Genomic DNA, 18,619 nt, shown 5'->3' on the forward strand with positions numbered 1-18,619 from the left:
TATTATGACGAGCAGTCCTAGGGTACATTTCGATACAATTTCATGTCTATGACATAATATGATAAGTTATAACCAATAAAAATTCGATGATAAGCACCCCCAAGCACAAAAGTTGGTGTACTTGGATGGACATTTGGATCAGTCGCTTGTCTTGCTATTCCAAGAATTGCTATTTTATATTGAAATAAAAATAATATTAGTTGCTCAGTTCCGCGGTGGCAGCCGATCGATACTGTAGTGACCCGTCGCTCTCACCCGATTGGTTACTGCACACTTCTTTTACGACGAAGGCACGTACACGTCGGTACTCTGGATCGGAAGACGGTAGATGAGTTTTGGATATAATAATATTGTAACACAATTATAATTTTATGAAACACTTGTTTATTACGTAATTTTATATATTTAATTTATTACTTAGAAATTTGTCGGTAGAATGTTAATACTACCGGAGAGTAATTATGTTATGCACTATGACTGGGAATTAAGTACTTTTAGCGTGGGCGGCGATGCGGCTGATACTAGTCCGCGACCCACAAGTACTGAAAGCTGGGATAACTACTTCTAAAGACTTGTGAAACAGGGCCCCTATTTATATGAGACATGCCAGGAGAGAAGGAAGAGTTATTGACGTCATAGGAATGGCGTGATGCGTAGTTGATCGGCACCATCCAATGAGGTGTCGGCATTAGTGGCCTATTCAGGTGGCGTGATGTTGATCTAGCCGCCTGGACTTTGGAACGCCGTTTTTCTGTTGAAACGGCGGTTTACTACATCCCTCCCTTGTAAGAATGATACACCGTATCATAAAGATGGGATGGCCGGGTACACGGAATATGCCGTGCTCCTGGGTATTAATGTTTCCTGTTGGATTTCGTTTCTCGGCGAATGTCTGGAACTGAGGGTTGCCTGCTGGTTCTCGGTTATCTCGGGTTGCTCGTAAATCGGAAGTCGGACAACTTCTGTTTCTTGTCCGATACTGTTTGCGTGCGTTTGTCGTGTAGGGCGCGTCGGGGTGCACCAAGGTAATTGTTCGATGCAACTTACCATGAACAGAATGAGACTGACAATAGTTATAGCACTAATTACATATAGTAAATAGTCATGCTTGGTTTTACTGGTTTTGATTTCTTCCGCTTCGACGTCCCGTGACATTTTTTCTTTTATCTCCGATGTAGACTGTGCAACTATATTTAAGTCGAACATTTGATTCGTTCGTACGTGTTTGTTTTTTAAAATGTTATTGTTTAAACCAATATATGCTTCCGTGGATTCCCTTATTTTGGAATTTGGTATGAAATCGACGTATTCGTTGTCCATTTCTATTTTGTGTGGAATCAATATGTCTCGTGTTGCGTATGCTCTACATGTCTCGTTAATTGACAATATTCCTACTCCCTCTAAGAAGTGATTTTTGCTTCGCTTGTCGTGATCGCATGTGATAAATACGGTTTCTCCTGGAGTAGCGTAGATCCAATCATTCTTGAACTTTAATTTATGAAATAGATTCGTTTGTAACTGGACATGCATTATCTCACAACTCTCCGGAACTTCCTTCGGATCTTGTAGTAGAAGTACCTCGCATACTGGGCGTACACTTCTAGGATGTAAAGGATATATTTCAGGACACATGAGGAAATCATTGGCATGCTTACATTGACTTCTATCGATTTCGTCATAAGTGGAATACAATTCTTTTGACTTACTTATTGCTAAATACTTATGATTAGGTTTTACATATAAACAATTATTTTGGTTACAAATTGGTATTGGTATAAGCTGAAAAAGAGTTAATTCATGTTGATATACTAAAGGTACAGTTATAATAAATACAATTTTGTCGTCTGAATAATATATTGTAATGTCTGAGAGAGGCATCATCTCTTCTACGTTATTTACGTTTAGTTCCATGGGTAGATCTGTCCCACTGGGTAACCCTATTTTAATGACCATGAATTGTTTTAGTAATTCTGGTGCACTCATTAGACTGGGATGAACTAACCCTACCTTAGCTGCTTGTATGACGTCGAACAACATAGTGGTATCAGATAAATATAATTGTAAGACGAGGTTCGTCTGAAAAAAATGATAAGCTAAATAGCTCTTTATGTTCAGTTCGTTTGTCATATTTGTCAGCTGATGGATAGCATCGTTTAAATCAATTAAAACAGCTGGCCCCCTCTCGTGCTCATCCTCGAGCTTGATAACCCTTAGTTGTTTTCCTACGTCGTTTACTTCAGAGGTATTTGTATCAATAAGTTTTTTTACATTAGCGTTGTGGTGTAGAACGCAGAATTGGTCACATAACCCAAATATAATCTGGGCTGCCTTTGCTATCATTTTCAACGGGAACCCCCTTTTTGTGATACGGGAGCGACCTATTGTTTCGTATATTATATTTCTTTTTTCCTCTGCGATAAATGCAACTAATTTAGTTAATGAATAAATAGTCTCACAATTGGTTTGAGTGATATTCCGGTCTTTTAAATAATTACACAATTTGTACGTTGCCCCCATATATTCGTCTATTACATTTTTCCTTTCGTAAAAGTGTGAAATATCGTACGAAGCTACTATGTTCCACTGTGTTGTCATTATTTTCATCGGACCTTGGTTTTCAAAATACAGGCCGGCTTGCGTAGTTAATTTTTCATCGGTATATTTTTCAACGCCGTGAGCGGAACATACGCCCATTAGTACATACATTAGTCTGAAAAAATGTACGAATTATAGGACTTGTGTTGTGGTTTTTTTTTTTTTTTTTTTTTAAATTAAAACTACATGATTACGTATAATTTACACGTAAATATTAATTTACTCTTATATATAAACGGTTACATTATTATGCTTTTGCCTACACGCGCGCATTAATCTATCAAATAAACATTTAGTCCATATCACGTCTGTGCACGGGTCATGCGCGTATGTTATCGGGTGATCCCGATTACATACTAATTTGTGCGTTTCCGTTAGATTCAATAAACGGCCGCTTTTGTCGGCATAGCCTATCTCTTCTTGGACTATAATTTGTTTTGTACTCATTATTTTTAATTGAAGATAGAAAACGCGATTGTTATATACATCAAAACTTGTTAGTTCTAACATAGTATATTTTCCTAAACCTAGTCTTATCATGATTTCCTTATCCGTACTACCGTTCCAAAATACTACTATGGGTTCTTCCTTCCCCTTATCTAAATACTTTTTTATACTTTTTATCGTTAAAGTATTTTTTTTCGAATTTATGCTGTCCCTCATTGTCTTTAAAATTGGAAATAATAGTTCTTCTTTTTTCTTAAAGATTCTACATATTTCGCGGATAGCTCTAATTACGTCTGTTTCGCTCATTGTTTTGACCTGTTGAGTTTTCGTAAGAAGTAAGGGTTTCCCCTCGATCTTGATTGTCCTAAACCGGTCTAGACTGTTTGACATTGCTCCAGAAATAAGTACAATGCTTGCCCTATCGAGCATCGAAAATTCGAAATCCATGATGATGAACTTTTTATTCTTACTAAAACACCAAAAAAAAACTATACTATAATAACGACTATTTTATACCTACAACCAATATAACAATAAAAGAAATTTAGAGGATCCTATAGCTAAAGAAAATATACACATATATTATGACACCAAAGTGTTCATAAATCGGTCTCGAAATATTTTTTTGTATTATTTACGTGGATCCTATAGTCCTTCCTCCCTTTCTTTATTGTTATATTTTCGTTGTCATGTACCATAGTTATTTCGTATGGACCTGTCCAATTTAAACATAGCGCATTCTTTTTATTATGTTCTTTTAATAACACTTTATCTCCTACATGTAATTCGAGTGGATTTGAACTTTGATCATAGTACTGTTTATTCGTATTTTTCTTTTCAATTAAGTTATCTCTAGCAGTTTGATGCGTTTCTTGCATTATTCGTTTTAAATCTAACGCGTAATCATCGTAATTATATTGTGGTTTCGGTGATTGTACAAAGGCCGATGGAATTATCGGTTTTTTCCCGAAAACCAACTCGTAAGGTGTATACTTACTTGAAGTGTGTACTGTAGTGTTGTAACAAAACATTGCGTAGCTGATTAGTGTGTCCCAATTATTATCCTTGTCTACGAAACTCCGCAGGTAGGTTTTTAGAGTTTTATGGGATCTTTCAAGATAACCGTTCGACTGCGGGCACCACGGCGTTGTTTTCGTTTTTTCGATTTTAAATAGCCTACAAACGTCTTTAAACAAATTAGATAGAAAATTTGTTCCGCAATCCGTTAAAATTGTTAAGGGTATACCGTAAATGCATATAAAACATTCTACGAAAGCTTGCGCTACCGTGGCTGCGTCCGTTGAGGCTAACGCTATGGCCACACCGTATCGTGATAACTCGTCTTGTAATGTTAGAATATAGATGTTACCTGCAGTAGTTTGTGGAAGGGGACCTACTATGTCTAAACAAATTTTATGAAATGTCGTGGTCACTGTTGAAGTAATTAACATGGGTTGTTTTATTTTTTTACCCGATTTGTTTTTCTGACAAATTGCACATTGTTTAATATATGTTGCTACGTCTTGTTTCAATTTTTTCCATTGATATTTTAATTTTAAACGCTTTACGGTTCGGGATGTACCTTGGTGACCCCCTACTAATGTATCGTGATATTCTTTAATGATCTGATTTTTCTCGCTATCGGTAAAAAATTGTTCTTTATAAATTATTACTTCGATACTAGTGTTACGGAATACGTAACGGAACATTGTACGTACGCGTTCGTAACAGGTCAACGTTGTTAACCCTTCTAGTCTGATTGTCGAGAATTTATTAATTTGTTTATCGATACAATATATTTTTATTTCATTAAGCGCATTGTAATAACTTTCGGCGTTAATTTCCGTGTAATGATTACTTTTAAGATTGTAGAATATTATCAATTTGTCGGTTTGTTTGGTCATAACGAATTTGTTATTCACATCGAAATTTACCTGTGTTGGTAAGTTGTTATTGTTTATTAATTCTCTTATCGCCGGATGGGTTATTATTTTATCATTCGAAATAGGTAAAATTACATTTTCACCTTGCTTTACGTGTTTAATGCTACCTTCTATCTCTGTTATTTTAGAATTAAAAATAGGTTTAGCTTCTGCTCTTTTAAATTCTTCGAAATCGCTAATTGGTTCATCATTAGTAACAACATGAATACGTGACAAACAATCTGCGTTCGAATGTTGTGAGCCTGCTCTATAGATAATTTCGTAATCGTATTCTTCTAGTTGTAATCGCCATCGCATTAACTGAGACGAAACGTCTTTTATATTGAATAAATACGTTAATGGACGGTGATCAGTTATTATTTTAAATTTTTTTCCGTACAAGTAAGGCCTAAAATATTTTACAGCCCATACTATTGCTAACAATTCTTTTTGTATTACGCTATAGTTCGTTTCAGCGGTATTCAGTGTTCTACTTGCATAAGCTATGGGTTGATCCTTTGGTACGTCACCTTGGGATAAGACCGCTCCAATCGCATATTGGCTCGCATCGGTCATGAGGTTAAAATTTCCGTTTTCCCAGTTGGGATAGATAAGAAGAGGTGGATTCATTAACGCGTTTTTTAATTCTTGGAATGCGTCTTCGCACATGTCTGTCCACACGAACGGTGTGTTTTTCTTTAATAAACTAGTTAGAGGTTTTGCTATTTTGGCGAAGTTATCAACGAAGCGTCGATAATAATTCAATAAACCCAAGAACGACTTGACGTCTTTCTCGTTTAGTGGTCTCGGATATTCTTTAATACAAGTTAATTTGTTAGGATCTGGAGTTACCCCGTTTTCGTTAATAACGTGCCCTAAGTACAAAACCTCTTTACGCAGAAACATGCATTTCCTAGGTTGTAATTTTAGCTTATGCAGTCGTAATCGCGTAAACACCTGTTCTAACTTATTCTGATGATCTACTAAACTTGACCCGTGGACTACAATGTCATCTAGATACGCTGTACATAATTCTTCCAAACCCATTAAAATTGATTTCATAGCTCGTGTAAATGTTGCTGGCGCGGAACTAAGTCCGAAGGGTAATCGTAAAAATTCGTAATGCCCAGATTTTGTAGAAAAAGCTGTTTTATGGGTGTCCCCCTTATCGATCATTATTTGGTGATAACCGCTCGCCAAATCTAACGTGCTGAAGTATTTAGATGAACCTAAGGACTCGAGTATCTCTAATATATTCGGTAGGCCATATGCTTCATTTTCCGTAACTTCGTTTAATTTCCGGAAATCTACACAAACTCGTAACTTTTGGTTACCGTCCGCATCTTTTTTCTTTTTTACTACTACGAGTGGAAAATTAAATGGTGATAACGAATCGCGTATTATACTTGCGTCTTTCATTTCCTTCACTTGTTTTTCTATTTCGTCCTGATACGCGTGCGGTAGCCTATATGGACGTATGTTAATCGGTTTAACACACCTAGGTGTATTAATTTTATGTGTAACTATATCAGTGGCGCTTAGAAGGTCACCATCGAAAAAAAATAAATCAGAAAATCGACTACACAGGTCTAATATGTTATCGCGTTCTTCATTATTAAGATGTTCCGTATTAATAGTTTCTTTGATCTTTTTAATTCTATTAAATGAGTTACTGCTTTCGCTAGCAAGAAAAATGTTATCATGGTACGGTTCCCATTTCAAATTACTCGTAGTTAATTGTTCAATTACAAACGGTTGTTCGGATATATTTACGATATTACTTATAATCTTATCACCTTTGACCGGACTGATACTATTAGCTATAATTACGTCCTCATTAATTTCGTATTTTTTTATTGTTATTGTTTCGTGATCGATTTTTTCGTCGGCTCTAATCTGTAATACACAATTACTCCTCGGTGGAATAATTAATGCATTATTACCTATTTTTTCTGGAATTATTAATACTTCTTTATCCCAATCTAATACGACTTTATTCAATTTTAAAAATGATATGCCTATTATACCTGCTTCGGGTATTGGAAAAATATTTTGTACAATGTCGAATTTTACTATGAAAGGTTGTTTGTTAATATAAATTGGAATCACTACTGATCCTACTGTCTCTACTGGGCTTGCATGAATACCTTTAATCTTTTTCTTATCGTTTTCGTTTACGATTATATGCCCTTTTAAACTTGAGATTTTAATAATGTTCATTTCAGAACCGCTATCAATTAAAAATTTGATTTCACCTTTAACGAATTTATCGGAAAAACAGGTTATGTGTTCCTGCATTATAGGCGTTATTATGCGTATGTTACTTCCGGATTGTATTTCTTCAATAGACCTATTCTGGTTTCCCTGACTTTTTCTCTTCGAGTTTCTTTTTCTCGTTATATTTTAATTTACGACATTCGCTAATGTCGTGGTTTGGTTTTTTACAGTATTTGCAAAATTTACTAGAATATTCACGCTTCATTTCTGTTTTTGGACTTTGACCACTGTTCGGATTTCTAAAAGTAGGTAATTTATGTTCGCTTGTCCTACACTCGTTTGCGTAGTGCCCTAATCGCTCGCAACGATGGCATTTAATCGTGCTCTTATCATTGAACTTGTTTTTATCGAATTTATTTTTACTATTCTGAGATTTACTATTTCCGATCGCATTGTTGTAATATTCAGTTGTTTTTTCCTCCTCCATCGCGTGTAAAACCGCTTCCTCAAATACCTTTATATTGCGCGCTTTTAATATTATTCCGATAGATTGTGAGACTCCCGCTATGAATACGCTTAGTGCGTGCGCTTGTACCGTTTGAGCTATTATATTAGCTTGAATTTGTTCCTTATCTACCGTTAACGCGTGTGTTAATTCGTGCATAGTTTTTTCGATTCTAATAGAGAACTCCTTAACCGATTCTTTTGGATTTTGGCGCATTTGGCTCAGCTGTACTTGTAAGTACGACACAGAATGTGCTGACCCGAAAACAGTTTTGAATAATCTTTTTAATTCGTCCCAAGTCGTAATTTCTTTATACCTAACGGCCTCGAATGCATTACCCTTTAATTGTGCTATTATAGATTCTAAAATAATTGGTTTTAATGTCTCGGGAATATTCCTAAAAATGAATTCGCATTTAGTCAAAAATGAAGCTAAATCCGATTCTGATCCTCCCGAGAATGAAGGTACTAACTTGAGTGCCCCCTCAAAACTTAGCTGGTCCGGGTTAACCATTTTAATTTTTAGAGAAACGGGGTTATATGCAACTATTTGCCAATTAGAATTCGATGCAGACATACAATATTTTATTCAGATGACTTACAAATTTTGCATCTTTCCAATTGCCCGTGAAAAATTGGTTTTGCTTGAAAACGTCCTTCCTGGATCGCCCTTGAATTGAATGCTCTGCTGTCCTCCTTGAATGGACCGGGTTTGAATGCTCTGCTGTCCTCCTTGAATGGACCTGGTTTGAATGCTCTGTTGTCGTCCTTTCCTTTGTTGTCGTGAACGTGGTTTCGTCGGTGGGTCTAAAAGTACTTTTTCCGATGCACTCGAAAATTTTTCGTTTGATGAAGCGTACCCCACACCTGACACCAAATTTTATGTAGTGACCCGTCGCTCTCACCCGATTGGTTACTGCACACTTCTTTTACGACGAAGGCACGTACACGTCGGTACTCTGGATCGGAAGACGGTAGATGAGTTTTGGATATAATAATATTGTGACACAATTATAATTTTATGAAACACTTGTTTATTACGTAATTTTATATATTTAATTTATTACTTAGAAATTTGTCGGTAGAATGTTAATACTACCGGAGAGTAATTATGTTATGCACTATGACTGGGAATTAAGTACTTTTAGCGTGGGCGGCGATGCGGCTGATACTAGTCCGCGACCCACAAGTACTGAAAGCTGGGATAACTACTTCTAAAGACTTGTGAAACAGGGCCCCTATTTATATGAGACATGCCAGGAGAGAAGGAAGAGTTATTGACGTCATAGGAATGGCGTGATGCGTAGTTGATCGGCACCATCCAATGAGGTGTCGGCATTAGTGGCCTATTCAGGTGGCGTGATGTTGATCTAGCCGCCTGGACTTTGGAACGCCGTTTTTCTGTTGAAACGGCGGTTTACTACAATACGCACGTATCTCGCGCTCCCGCTCTTCCTAATTACCTAATTAGCGAACCTCTAGTTGCGATGCTTAGTAGTGTATACTTATTATCAACAGTGTTAAACCTACCGTTAATTATTATAACTTGTTTTTTTATAAAACTTTCCATGCTTAACTGTTTTTTTAGGCAGTGTGTACCTATATTGATCAAGTGCCAAAACGCACTATTATTTGCTTACATGTTATTACGTAACTGTTTCATTGCGGTTATCTTATCTCCGACCGCAGTCGGGCGGTCTCGCTACACATTATAAATATAACTGCCTACCGCCGCTTGCTCATTAATTGATATGCCGACAACAAAAACTAAACAAAATACCAACGCTAATCAACAGCTCAAATCCAAGGCAAAAACGCATAAACAATCAGGTAATGATAATGCTCAAAGCAACTCGGATATGGATGTAAATTCAAGCGATCCCGTCACCCTGGTTAAAAATAAAAGAATTCTCTCTTCCTCCTCGCAAGCATCATCTGTGAGTGCTTCTTCCAAATCTTCTCAGACACATACACTCAAAAAAACTAAATTGTTCCAATCAACAAATCCTTTCTCAAGAGGTTGAGACTGGTCCTGACACAACATTGCCTCCAAATCTGCATAATGACAACCTCAATGATGTTTTCAAACCTCCCCCTCCGATCTTTGTAAGAGGTACATCTTAGATCTATCAAAAGCACTCATAGAACTAATCGGTGTGGATAATTTCTTTTGTAAAGCTTCCGCCGACCGTCTAAAAATCCAAACAGCCTACCCGGAATCATACCGATCCCTTATCCGTTTCTTAAAAAACGAAGAAGCTGAATTCCACACTTATCAACTTAAAGAGGACAAACCTCTCCATGTTGTCTTACGGAACCTGCACCCAACCACGAAACCAGACACAATTAAAGATGAACTTGAAATTCGCGAGTTTCATGTCAGGCGTGTTGTAAACGTGCTTCCCAAAGTGACCAAAGCTCCACTTCCCCTTTTCTTCGTTGACTTGGAGCCACAAATCCAGTCAAATGATATTTTTCAACTCGCATCACTCCTACACACAAAAGTTAGAGTCGAAGAACTCTACAAGACCAAAATAATAAGTCAATGCAATAATTGTCAAGAGTATGGCCACATCAAAACCTACTGCGGCTACCCTCCGAGATGTGTTCGTTGCGGTGCCGATCATAAGTCACCTGAATGTCCAAAGCCTCGTTCGGATCTTCCAAAATGCGCACTCTGCTCGGGCGACCACCCGGCAAGCTACAAAGGAAGTACCATCTACAAAGACCTCCAGCGTGTCAAAAAACCATTTTCCAAAGGTAACTTTGCACCAACATACTCTAGACCTAACTCATCAAATATTAAAGATACTCATCCCTTCACTGACACTCACCCAAATCACTCTAATGCTCACACCCCCACTTATGCCCAGGCCACCTCTGGTAGAGCTACCAATAACACGACCTCTGAATCAACTACAGATTTAAATACTACTATCACTAGATTCCTTGAGGATTTTAAATCTCTGATTAATCCTATCTTGTCACTACTTACCAAAGTAATAGAAAAGTTACTTATCAAAGCATAATGCATTACAACTCAATTACAAATAAATCTCTATTAATACTACTATTTAATGCTAATGGTTTAAAAAATCATGACATCGAACTGCAAAATGTTCTATATAACAAACGTATTGACATTGCCCTAATCACCGAGATGCACTTCATTAAATATTCTACCATTCATATCCCCGGATACAAGCTTATAAAAACCAACCATCCTGACGGAACAGCCCATGGTGGCGTTGCCATACTAATTAAATCCTCAGTCCTTTTTGAACCTCTTTCAAATTTCTGTCTTGATCATCTTCAATCTTGTGCAATTATTGTGAAACTAAATAACATTCCTATTACCATTGCTGCTCTTTACTCCCCTCCAAAACACAAGCGCACAGTTAATCATTACGCTAATTACTTTAGCAACAACTTTTTAATCGGAGGTGACTAATGCAAAGCACCACTCCTGGGGCTGTCGCGCTAACAACCCCCGTGGTTCAGTCCTTTACAATTTTGTATCACAAAAAAATCTCAAAGTTCTTGCCCCCCCTGGTCCAACATATTGGCCGACCTCAGTTTGTAAGACCTGATATTTTGGATATTTTTGTGGCTAAAATTCTAAATAATATTCATAGTAGCACTGTTAACATCCTAGACCTAAATTCCGACCATTCCTCAGTAATTCTAACTTTAAATGTCTCTCCACCTCTACGTCCTGTTTCTCCTAAGTTATTTAATTGCACCACAAATAAACTCCAATTTCACGACCTTGTAGATCATCGTATTAAACTTAATGTCAAACTTAAATCTAAAGACGACCTAGATTCAGCTGCTTTCAATTTTACAAACATCATCCAATCGTCGGCTTGGTCCTCATCAAAACCAACCCCCCCCCCCCCCTTCAAATACATTTTTCACCCCGGACACCATCCGTGAGATTATAGTAAAAAAACGCAAGGCTAGAGTGCTTTATCAGCACTCACGGCTTCCCTCACATAAGCAAATTTATAACAAACTGTCTAATAGTCTCAAAAAATTACTAGCTAAACACAAATCTAACTCTTTTGCCAGTTACCTAAAAAACCTCTCCCCTATAGATGGTAGCCTATGGAGAGCAACAAAGCGTGTTTGCAAAACTATAGCCCCAAATACTCCAATCATAAAACTGGATGGTAGCATGACAATCACTGATTTGGATAAAGCCGAAGCTTTTAAACAACATCTTTCTGATATTTTTGTCCCACACTCCGATATTTACTCTCCTCAAAATATAATCACTATCGAAGAATTTCTTAATGCCCTACTCCCAACGTGCTCCCCTGTCAAACATTTTACTCCAAATGAAGTGAAATATACGATTGATAAATACCCCCCCAACAAATCTCCTGGGTTCGATCTTATCACAGCTGATGTTGCCAGATGCCTTCCCAAAAAAGCAATTGTTCACCTCACACATATTTTTAACGATGTTCTTAGACTTTCCTACTTTCCATTGATTTGGAAATTCTCAATCATTATTCTGGTCCCCAAACCCAATAAACCTCCTGACTCCACCTCCCCTTTTCGTCAAATAAGTTTACTGCCTTTATTTGCTGAAATCCTAGAAAGACTATTATTAAAGCGTATTCTACCTAGCGTTACTTCAAATTCCATTCTTCCTGATTCCCAGTTCGGTTTCCGCAATGCCCATTCAACAATTTATCAGGCCCACAGACTGGTAGACTCAATATCATTTGCACTAGAAAAAAAATTATACTGCACATGCGCCTTTCTAGATATATCTCAGGTTTTTGACAGGGTTTGGCATGATTATACAAACTGAAGAAATTTTTACATCCGGTGTTCTTTCTAATCATCAAGTCTTTTCTCTCTGATAGACACTTCAGCACTCGTATCGGTGATACCCTCTCGTCCATAGCCAAAATCTCTGCGGGTGTCCCCCAATGGGGCATTCTTTCCCCTCTGCTCTCCAATATATATGCCCCAGACCACCCTATCACACCCCACACGCAAGTCGCTAACTATGCTGACGATAAGGTAATTATCTCCACAAGTCCTGATCCCATCACAGCTTCCAGCCACCTTCAAAATCATCTATCTCTCATGGAAGACTGGTACACCAAATGGAGGTTAAAAATAAATCAAACTAAATCTGTGCATACTACGTTCACTCTTAGACTTCTTCCTTGCCCTGCTGTCTCCATCTTTGGCTCCCAAATTCCCAACTCTCAAACGGTCAAATACCTCGGTTTAATCCTAGATCGTAGGTTAACTTGGGCTCATCATATAAAATCTAAGCGTCTAAATCTTAATGCTCGTTTTCGTTTGCTCAAAACATTAATTAACAATAACATACACACCAATCTAAATACAAAACTACTTATCTATAAATCCCTAATAAAGCCTGTATGGACGTATGGCATCCAGCTTAATATTTATTAAAAAAAAAAAACAATAAAATAAAAAATAAATCTCTATCTTTATAATATAAAAAAAATTAAACTTCATTTTCGAGACTGAGGATTTTATGGATTTTCTGAAAAATAAAATGTAATCGATATTTACAAATAGTTGAAAAAATAATAATTAATTAAATCTTACTGTCATTATTTCATTGAAAGATCAAACGTTTTCTGAGATTTTCAAATTCAAATTACCTGTTGTTGGATAATATGGTTTTATATGCCGAAAATTACCGTTCGACATCTACTGATATAATAGGTGCATATTTAAAGTACACAATATCATCGATGGAGTAGTCATCTGAAAATTCATTGAAGTCATCTAAATTACTATCATTTTCACCGTCAAGTATTTTTGATATTTTTTCTAAAATCTTTAAGCCATTATTTTTTTCAAAAACTTTTTGCAGTTTAGTTTAGAACTGGTTTTCCACGATTGCCTTTTAACAACGAAAATTTCTGTTTCACATTTTCAACCACAGCAAGTAAACCAGACAATGAAACATTTTTTGTTTGCAGTTCTATAATGGCTTTAGTAAGAACTTCGAAATTACTTTTTATATATGCCAAATCGGCTTCTAAACCCGATTTTACAATGCACAGTTTTGCTTTTTTAATGCTGTCTGCGTCGTTTTCATCTAGACAACTTACTACGTGACGAATCGTTCTAAAATGTTCGCAATAGTAAATTTCAGCTTCTATCCAAGAGCCCCAACGGGTAATAACTGGTTCAGGGGGTAGTTTTTTACCAGGAGCTTCAGATCTAAGCATTTCAACACGATAAGGAGCTTTTTGAAATATTTTTTCCATATTAGATATTAGTTTGTCTACTGTACCAAATTGTTAACGAATTTCTTTAGCGATTCTGATGATTTGCTTTATTTAGTTCTTCTGAATGCAGTAAAAACATGTGTCCTGGACAATCGGGTCTTAGAATTCCAACTATAACATTAGTACAAGTGGATGATTTTTCTTTGCCCATTCTAAATTTATTTAAATATTCGGATACAAACGATAGAAACGAAAACAAGACTTTGAATGTCGAAGTATTCGCACACATACCATAACGAAAGCAACACGACGAACGCGAACGACAATCGACTACTAAACTTTGAAATCAAAACATTATTTGTATTTATCACGCCTATAAAACCACGATGGTCAAATAATATTATTTACCGAGAAATTAGTGATAGACTGATAAACATGAACTTTACTCAATTATATTAATTTGTTTCCCCGAAATCCATTTTCATTTTGAGCATTGGAATATTTTTGTTAACCCTGCAACGATGCCACGGACGGCAACGGACTACGCGACAAGGTATATAAGATAAGAATTATTTTTAATTTTAACTCTATCAAAAACAACTTTGCAGGAGAAAATCATTAAAAAGTAGAAAAACTGGTCAAAAAAGCTTTCAAAAAATTGAACGTGTTGTAACATAACATACACTTCAATAGCATTCTGCTACATTTTAAGTCAATCCATAAAAAGAAGCAAATGCTCTAAGTCCCGAGCCCTGTTTATATGTATCTTTAAAAAATATCATACTATCTTGTATCTTGTATTTAGATACTTTGTTGGAGGTATCTTGCCCAGCCCTGATAACAGTATAGGTACTGTGAATGTGTTCATCTAATACTCAGATCTTATTGCATCTGTGCCACTGATGATTTTTACAAGAGGGGGGCAAACAATTATTTAAGGGTGATTCGTGGCAGGGAAGTGATTTTCTGGGTGGAGGGGTCGACTATTCCGTAAACTTGAAAACTGATGTTTGTCCTTATTTAATTATGAATTTTTTTTTTTGAAGTGAAACTTCTTACCCGACTTCAGAAACGTTAAACGTTAAAAATTTGACGCTACTATGGGGACGATTGTAAACTGTCCCGAATTTAATGACATGTAAACTTTCCCGGGTTTAGTCCAATACTACCTGACCGGACCATGTAAACTCTCCCGGGTCAACTTCAGTACTATTAAGCTAGGGGAACATGGAACCCCCGTATAACTAATAACGTCTTTCACATTGACAATTTAAAGAGGCTGCAGAAATTAAACAAATGGGTTTATTGTATAAAATATAAAATAAAAGAAACAGTATAAACAAAAACACATATTAACTTGAAAAATACCTCTTTAACAGTTGGTATAGAATCAATTTTCAGTTTTTGTGATTAAAATCCACTCCTTATGTATACTTTCCTCTTTAGGAAATCTATGTAACATAATCCTTTTATGGATCCTAGGGACTTAGATATTAGGACAAAACCACTTGAAAATGGTAATAATGATAATAGTTATAATGAAATAAAAAACGTTTATGAAATCATACAATGTAAAATAATACTAACAAATAATATTGTATTAAACAGGGTGATTCACAAAAAAGTCAATTATATAAAAATAATAATAAAAATAAAAATCAATGTTGCTGTGAGTATTTATAATATAAAATTTAAAATGATAATCACAATCTCTACAGTGTAGCAATAACATTTAAAACAACTCGGGAGAGTTTACACATTTCCTTTAGGTAAACACAATATTGACCTGGGAGGGTTTACACATTTCCTTCAGGTAAACATAATATTGACTCGGAAGAGTTTTCTATCGGTAGAGTTCACTAGTTTAAAAATCGGGAGAGTTTACCACCGCCCTACTATGGCGCAATGTGCGGCGTATACCTGTTACGCAAAGGTAGGTTGACTTGTGAGCAAGGGTGGCTTCATTACGAGCACGGACTTCAAAAGTTCAAACACGCTGCCGGCGGGAGCTTCACATTAGTTCTTCATTGGCTACCTACGTGAACAGTTCACTTAAAATGTATTGTATACTACATGATCACATGCACAGGCGCGCAGCTGAAACACGTCGTACGTTGTCCGTCGTTTTTAGTGCTAGTTGTCAGTGTGGGAGAAGTATAACAATGTGCAGTACCTGACCGCCACCGTTAAAAACTGTTTTCCTCCAACTACGTTTCTTAAGTTAAATAGAGCAGAGGTTCTCAAACTGTGGGTCGCGCTATTTTTGTAAATAATACAAAAATATAATCTTCTATTACTTTTTGTTGATGTTCAATGTTCAAATATCTGTGAGTGTGACAATTACGAGTTTACCAGCGGCCGTGTCAAATCGACACAATCAGATTAATAAAGAATAGTTATTGTAAATATAACGATTTACCTATCTGAAACAAATTAGTAGATACGTGAATGTCGCTTGACGTTCAAAACTTTTGATTATTTCCAGTAACACGCGGCACATCGAATACGATACACGTACGCAGTTTTATATTAAATAGTACTTTTTGTTTTAAATAAATTCATTTTTTTGTACTTTTGTACAACTATGGACAATTGGTTAAACAAAAAGTCAATGAGTCAAGAAGATGTCAAGAAGAAATGGAGACAATATCTGTGTCAACAGTTAAAAAAAAAAATTAAATTACGATGAGCCTTCAACAAGTTCTTCGGAATTAAAACAAAAAAATACTTGCAGAAAATATTGTCCGGAATATTTGCAAATTGGATTTACGTGGAACGGAGACGAAGAAAATCCACAACCACAATGTGTTATTTGTGGATGTATACTTGCAAATGAGAGTATGCGACCAAACAAACTACATCGACATATCGATACGAACCATCCAGAAATGAAAGGTAAACCACTCGATTTTTATAAAAAAAAACTAGAATCTCTAAAAACATCAAAAAATAATATTTTTAATTTTACTGCAACTAACCAAAAAGCTACGTACGCTTCATATAAAATATGTTTACGAATTGCTCAAACTGGTAAGCCTCACACAATTGGTGAGTCTTTAATTTTACCTACAATCAAAGACCCAGTCGGAATCTTGTTTGATCAAAAATGTTTAAAAGAAGTTGAAAAGTTATCGCTTTCAAATAATACAGTGTCGCGTAGAATCGATGAAATTTCTGAATGGGTAGAAAATAAACTGATTGAAAGAGTTAAATTGAGTAGATGGTTTTCATTACAGCTAGACGAGTCCACAGATATCCAAGGCTTATCTCAGATGATTGTTTTCGTACGTTACATATGGATGAATGAATCTCACGAGGATTTTTTGTGCTGTGAACCGATTATTCGAGGTACAAATGAAGAAATTTTTAATACTCTTAATACCTATATAACAGCGAAAGGAATTGAATGGACGAAATGTGTCGGGTTATGTATGGACGGCGCCCGAGCATTGTGTGGTAAGAACAGTAGTGTTATTACTAAAATTCGTGAAATTAACCCTAATGTGCCATGGATGCACTGCAATATCCATAGGGGGAGGCATTAGTATCAAAATCTTTGTCAGATGATTTTAGAAGTGTATTAAACACGTCTGTAAAAATAGTAAATTTTATTAAGGCAAGGCCGTTACAGTCCCGTTTATTTGAGAAGCTTTGCGAAAAAATGGGCAGTATTCACAAATCACTTCTCCTTCACACTGAGGTACGTTGGCTATCGAGGGGGAAAGTTCTTACAAGACTTGTCGAACTTCCCGAAGAAGTCACTTATTATTTAGACGAAAAAAATGATTACGTGATGTGAAGTTTATTTTAAAGCTTACATACTTAGCAGATATATTTTCTACATTAAATGAACTTAATTTATATTTGCAAGGTATAGGCGGAGATATATTTTCAGTTCATGACAAAATTCAAGCATTTATGAAAAAACTTTTGTTGTGGAAAAATAATATTGGAAACAAAATGTTTGACTGTTTTGAATCATTTTCTAATTTCATAATTGAAAATCAAATAGAAGTTGATGATAGCATTATTACATCTATTTCTGATCATTTACAAACACTAAAAGATAATTTCGATTCATATTTTATGTGAAATGGAGAACTATCAACAAACATGACATGAGAAGTGGGTTATCAATAAAAGCTAAAGAAGAATTAATCGAATTATTTGAAGATAGTGTGCTTAAAATGAATTTCAATCGAAAAAAATTTATAAGTTTCTGATTATCAGTTCAAGAAAATTATCCAACTGTTTCCAATGAAGCTGTAAAGATGCTACTCCCATTCATTTCATCATATAATTGTGAGGTTGGTTTTCCGGCAATGGTTGCTATTAAAACCAAATTACGGAGCAAATTGAAACTTTCAAACTCACTGCGTCTCAAGCTTACCAATGTTGAAGTGGATATCGATTATGTGATGAAAAAAAATAGGAAACAATTACATCCTTCACATTAAAATTAAATACTTATTAAATTACTAATATATTATACTTATTATACTTTTTTTTCGTAATTACATAAAATTTAATAAAATAATTTAATTTTCTGTTGTATGGTAAAAAAAAAAAAGGTCATTTATTGATATTGTGGGTCATATTTTATCGCCATATTTTAAAAAATTTTCAAAATGGGTCGTACAATAAAAAGTTTGGGAACCTCTGAAATAGAGTATAGATGGACTGCCCGATTAACCTTTATCA

At 35.7% G+C, this 18,619-nt stretch overlaps 1 protein-coding gene and 1 pseudogene across 1 annotated transcript; one reads left to right on the forward strand and one right to left on the reverse strand.

Annotated features, from left to right (window-relative positions):
* Positions 1-256: 256 nt before the first annotated feature.
* Positions 257-8,665, reverse strand: LOC132936565 (uncharacterized). Its single transcript, XM_061003308.1, has 2 exons — positions 8,288-8,665; positions 257-2,710 (listed from the first exon to the last, which is right to left on the reverse strand). The coding sequence occupies exons 1-2, from the start codon at positions 8,296-8,298 to the stop codon at positions 805-807; spliced, it is 1,917 nt and encodes a 638-aa protein (XP_060859291.1). The 5' UTR covers positions 8,299-8,665; the 3' UTR covers positions 257-804.
* A 7,925-nt stretch (positions 8,666-16,590) lies between these two features.
* LOC132933565 (zinc finger BED domain-containing protein 5-like) lies at positions 16,591-18,375 on the forward strand (annotated as a pseudogene).
* The last annotated feature ends 244 nt before the right edge of the window (positions 18,376-18,619 follow it).

The sequence above is a fragment of the Metopolophium dirhodum genome, chromosome 1 (genome assembly GCF_019925205.1).
Source record: "Metopolophium dirhodum isolate CAU chromosome 1, ASM1992520v1, whole genome shotgun sequence".
Lineage (NCBI taxonomy): Eukaryota > Metazoa > Arthropoda > Insecta > Hemiptera > Aphididae > Metopolophium > Metopolophium dirhodum.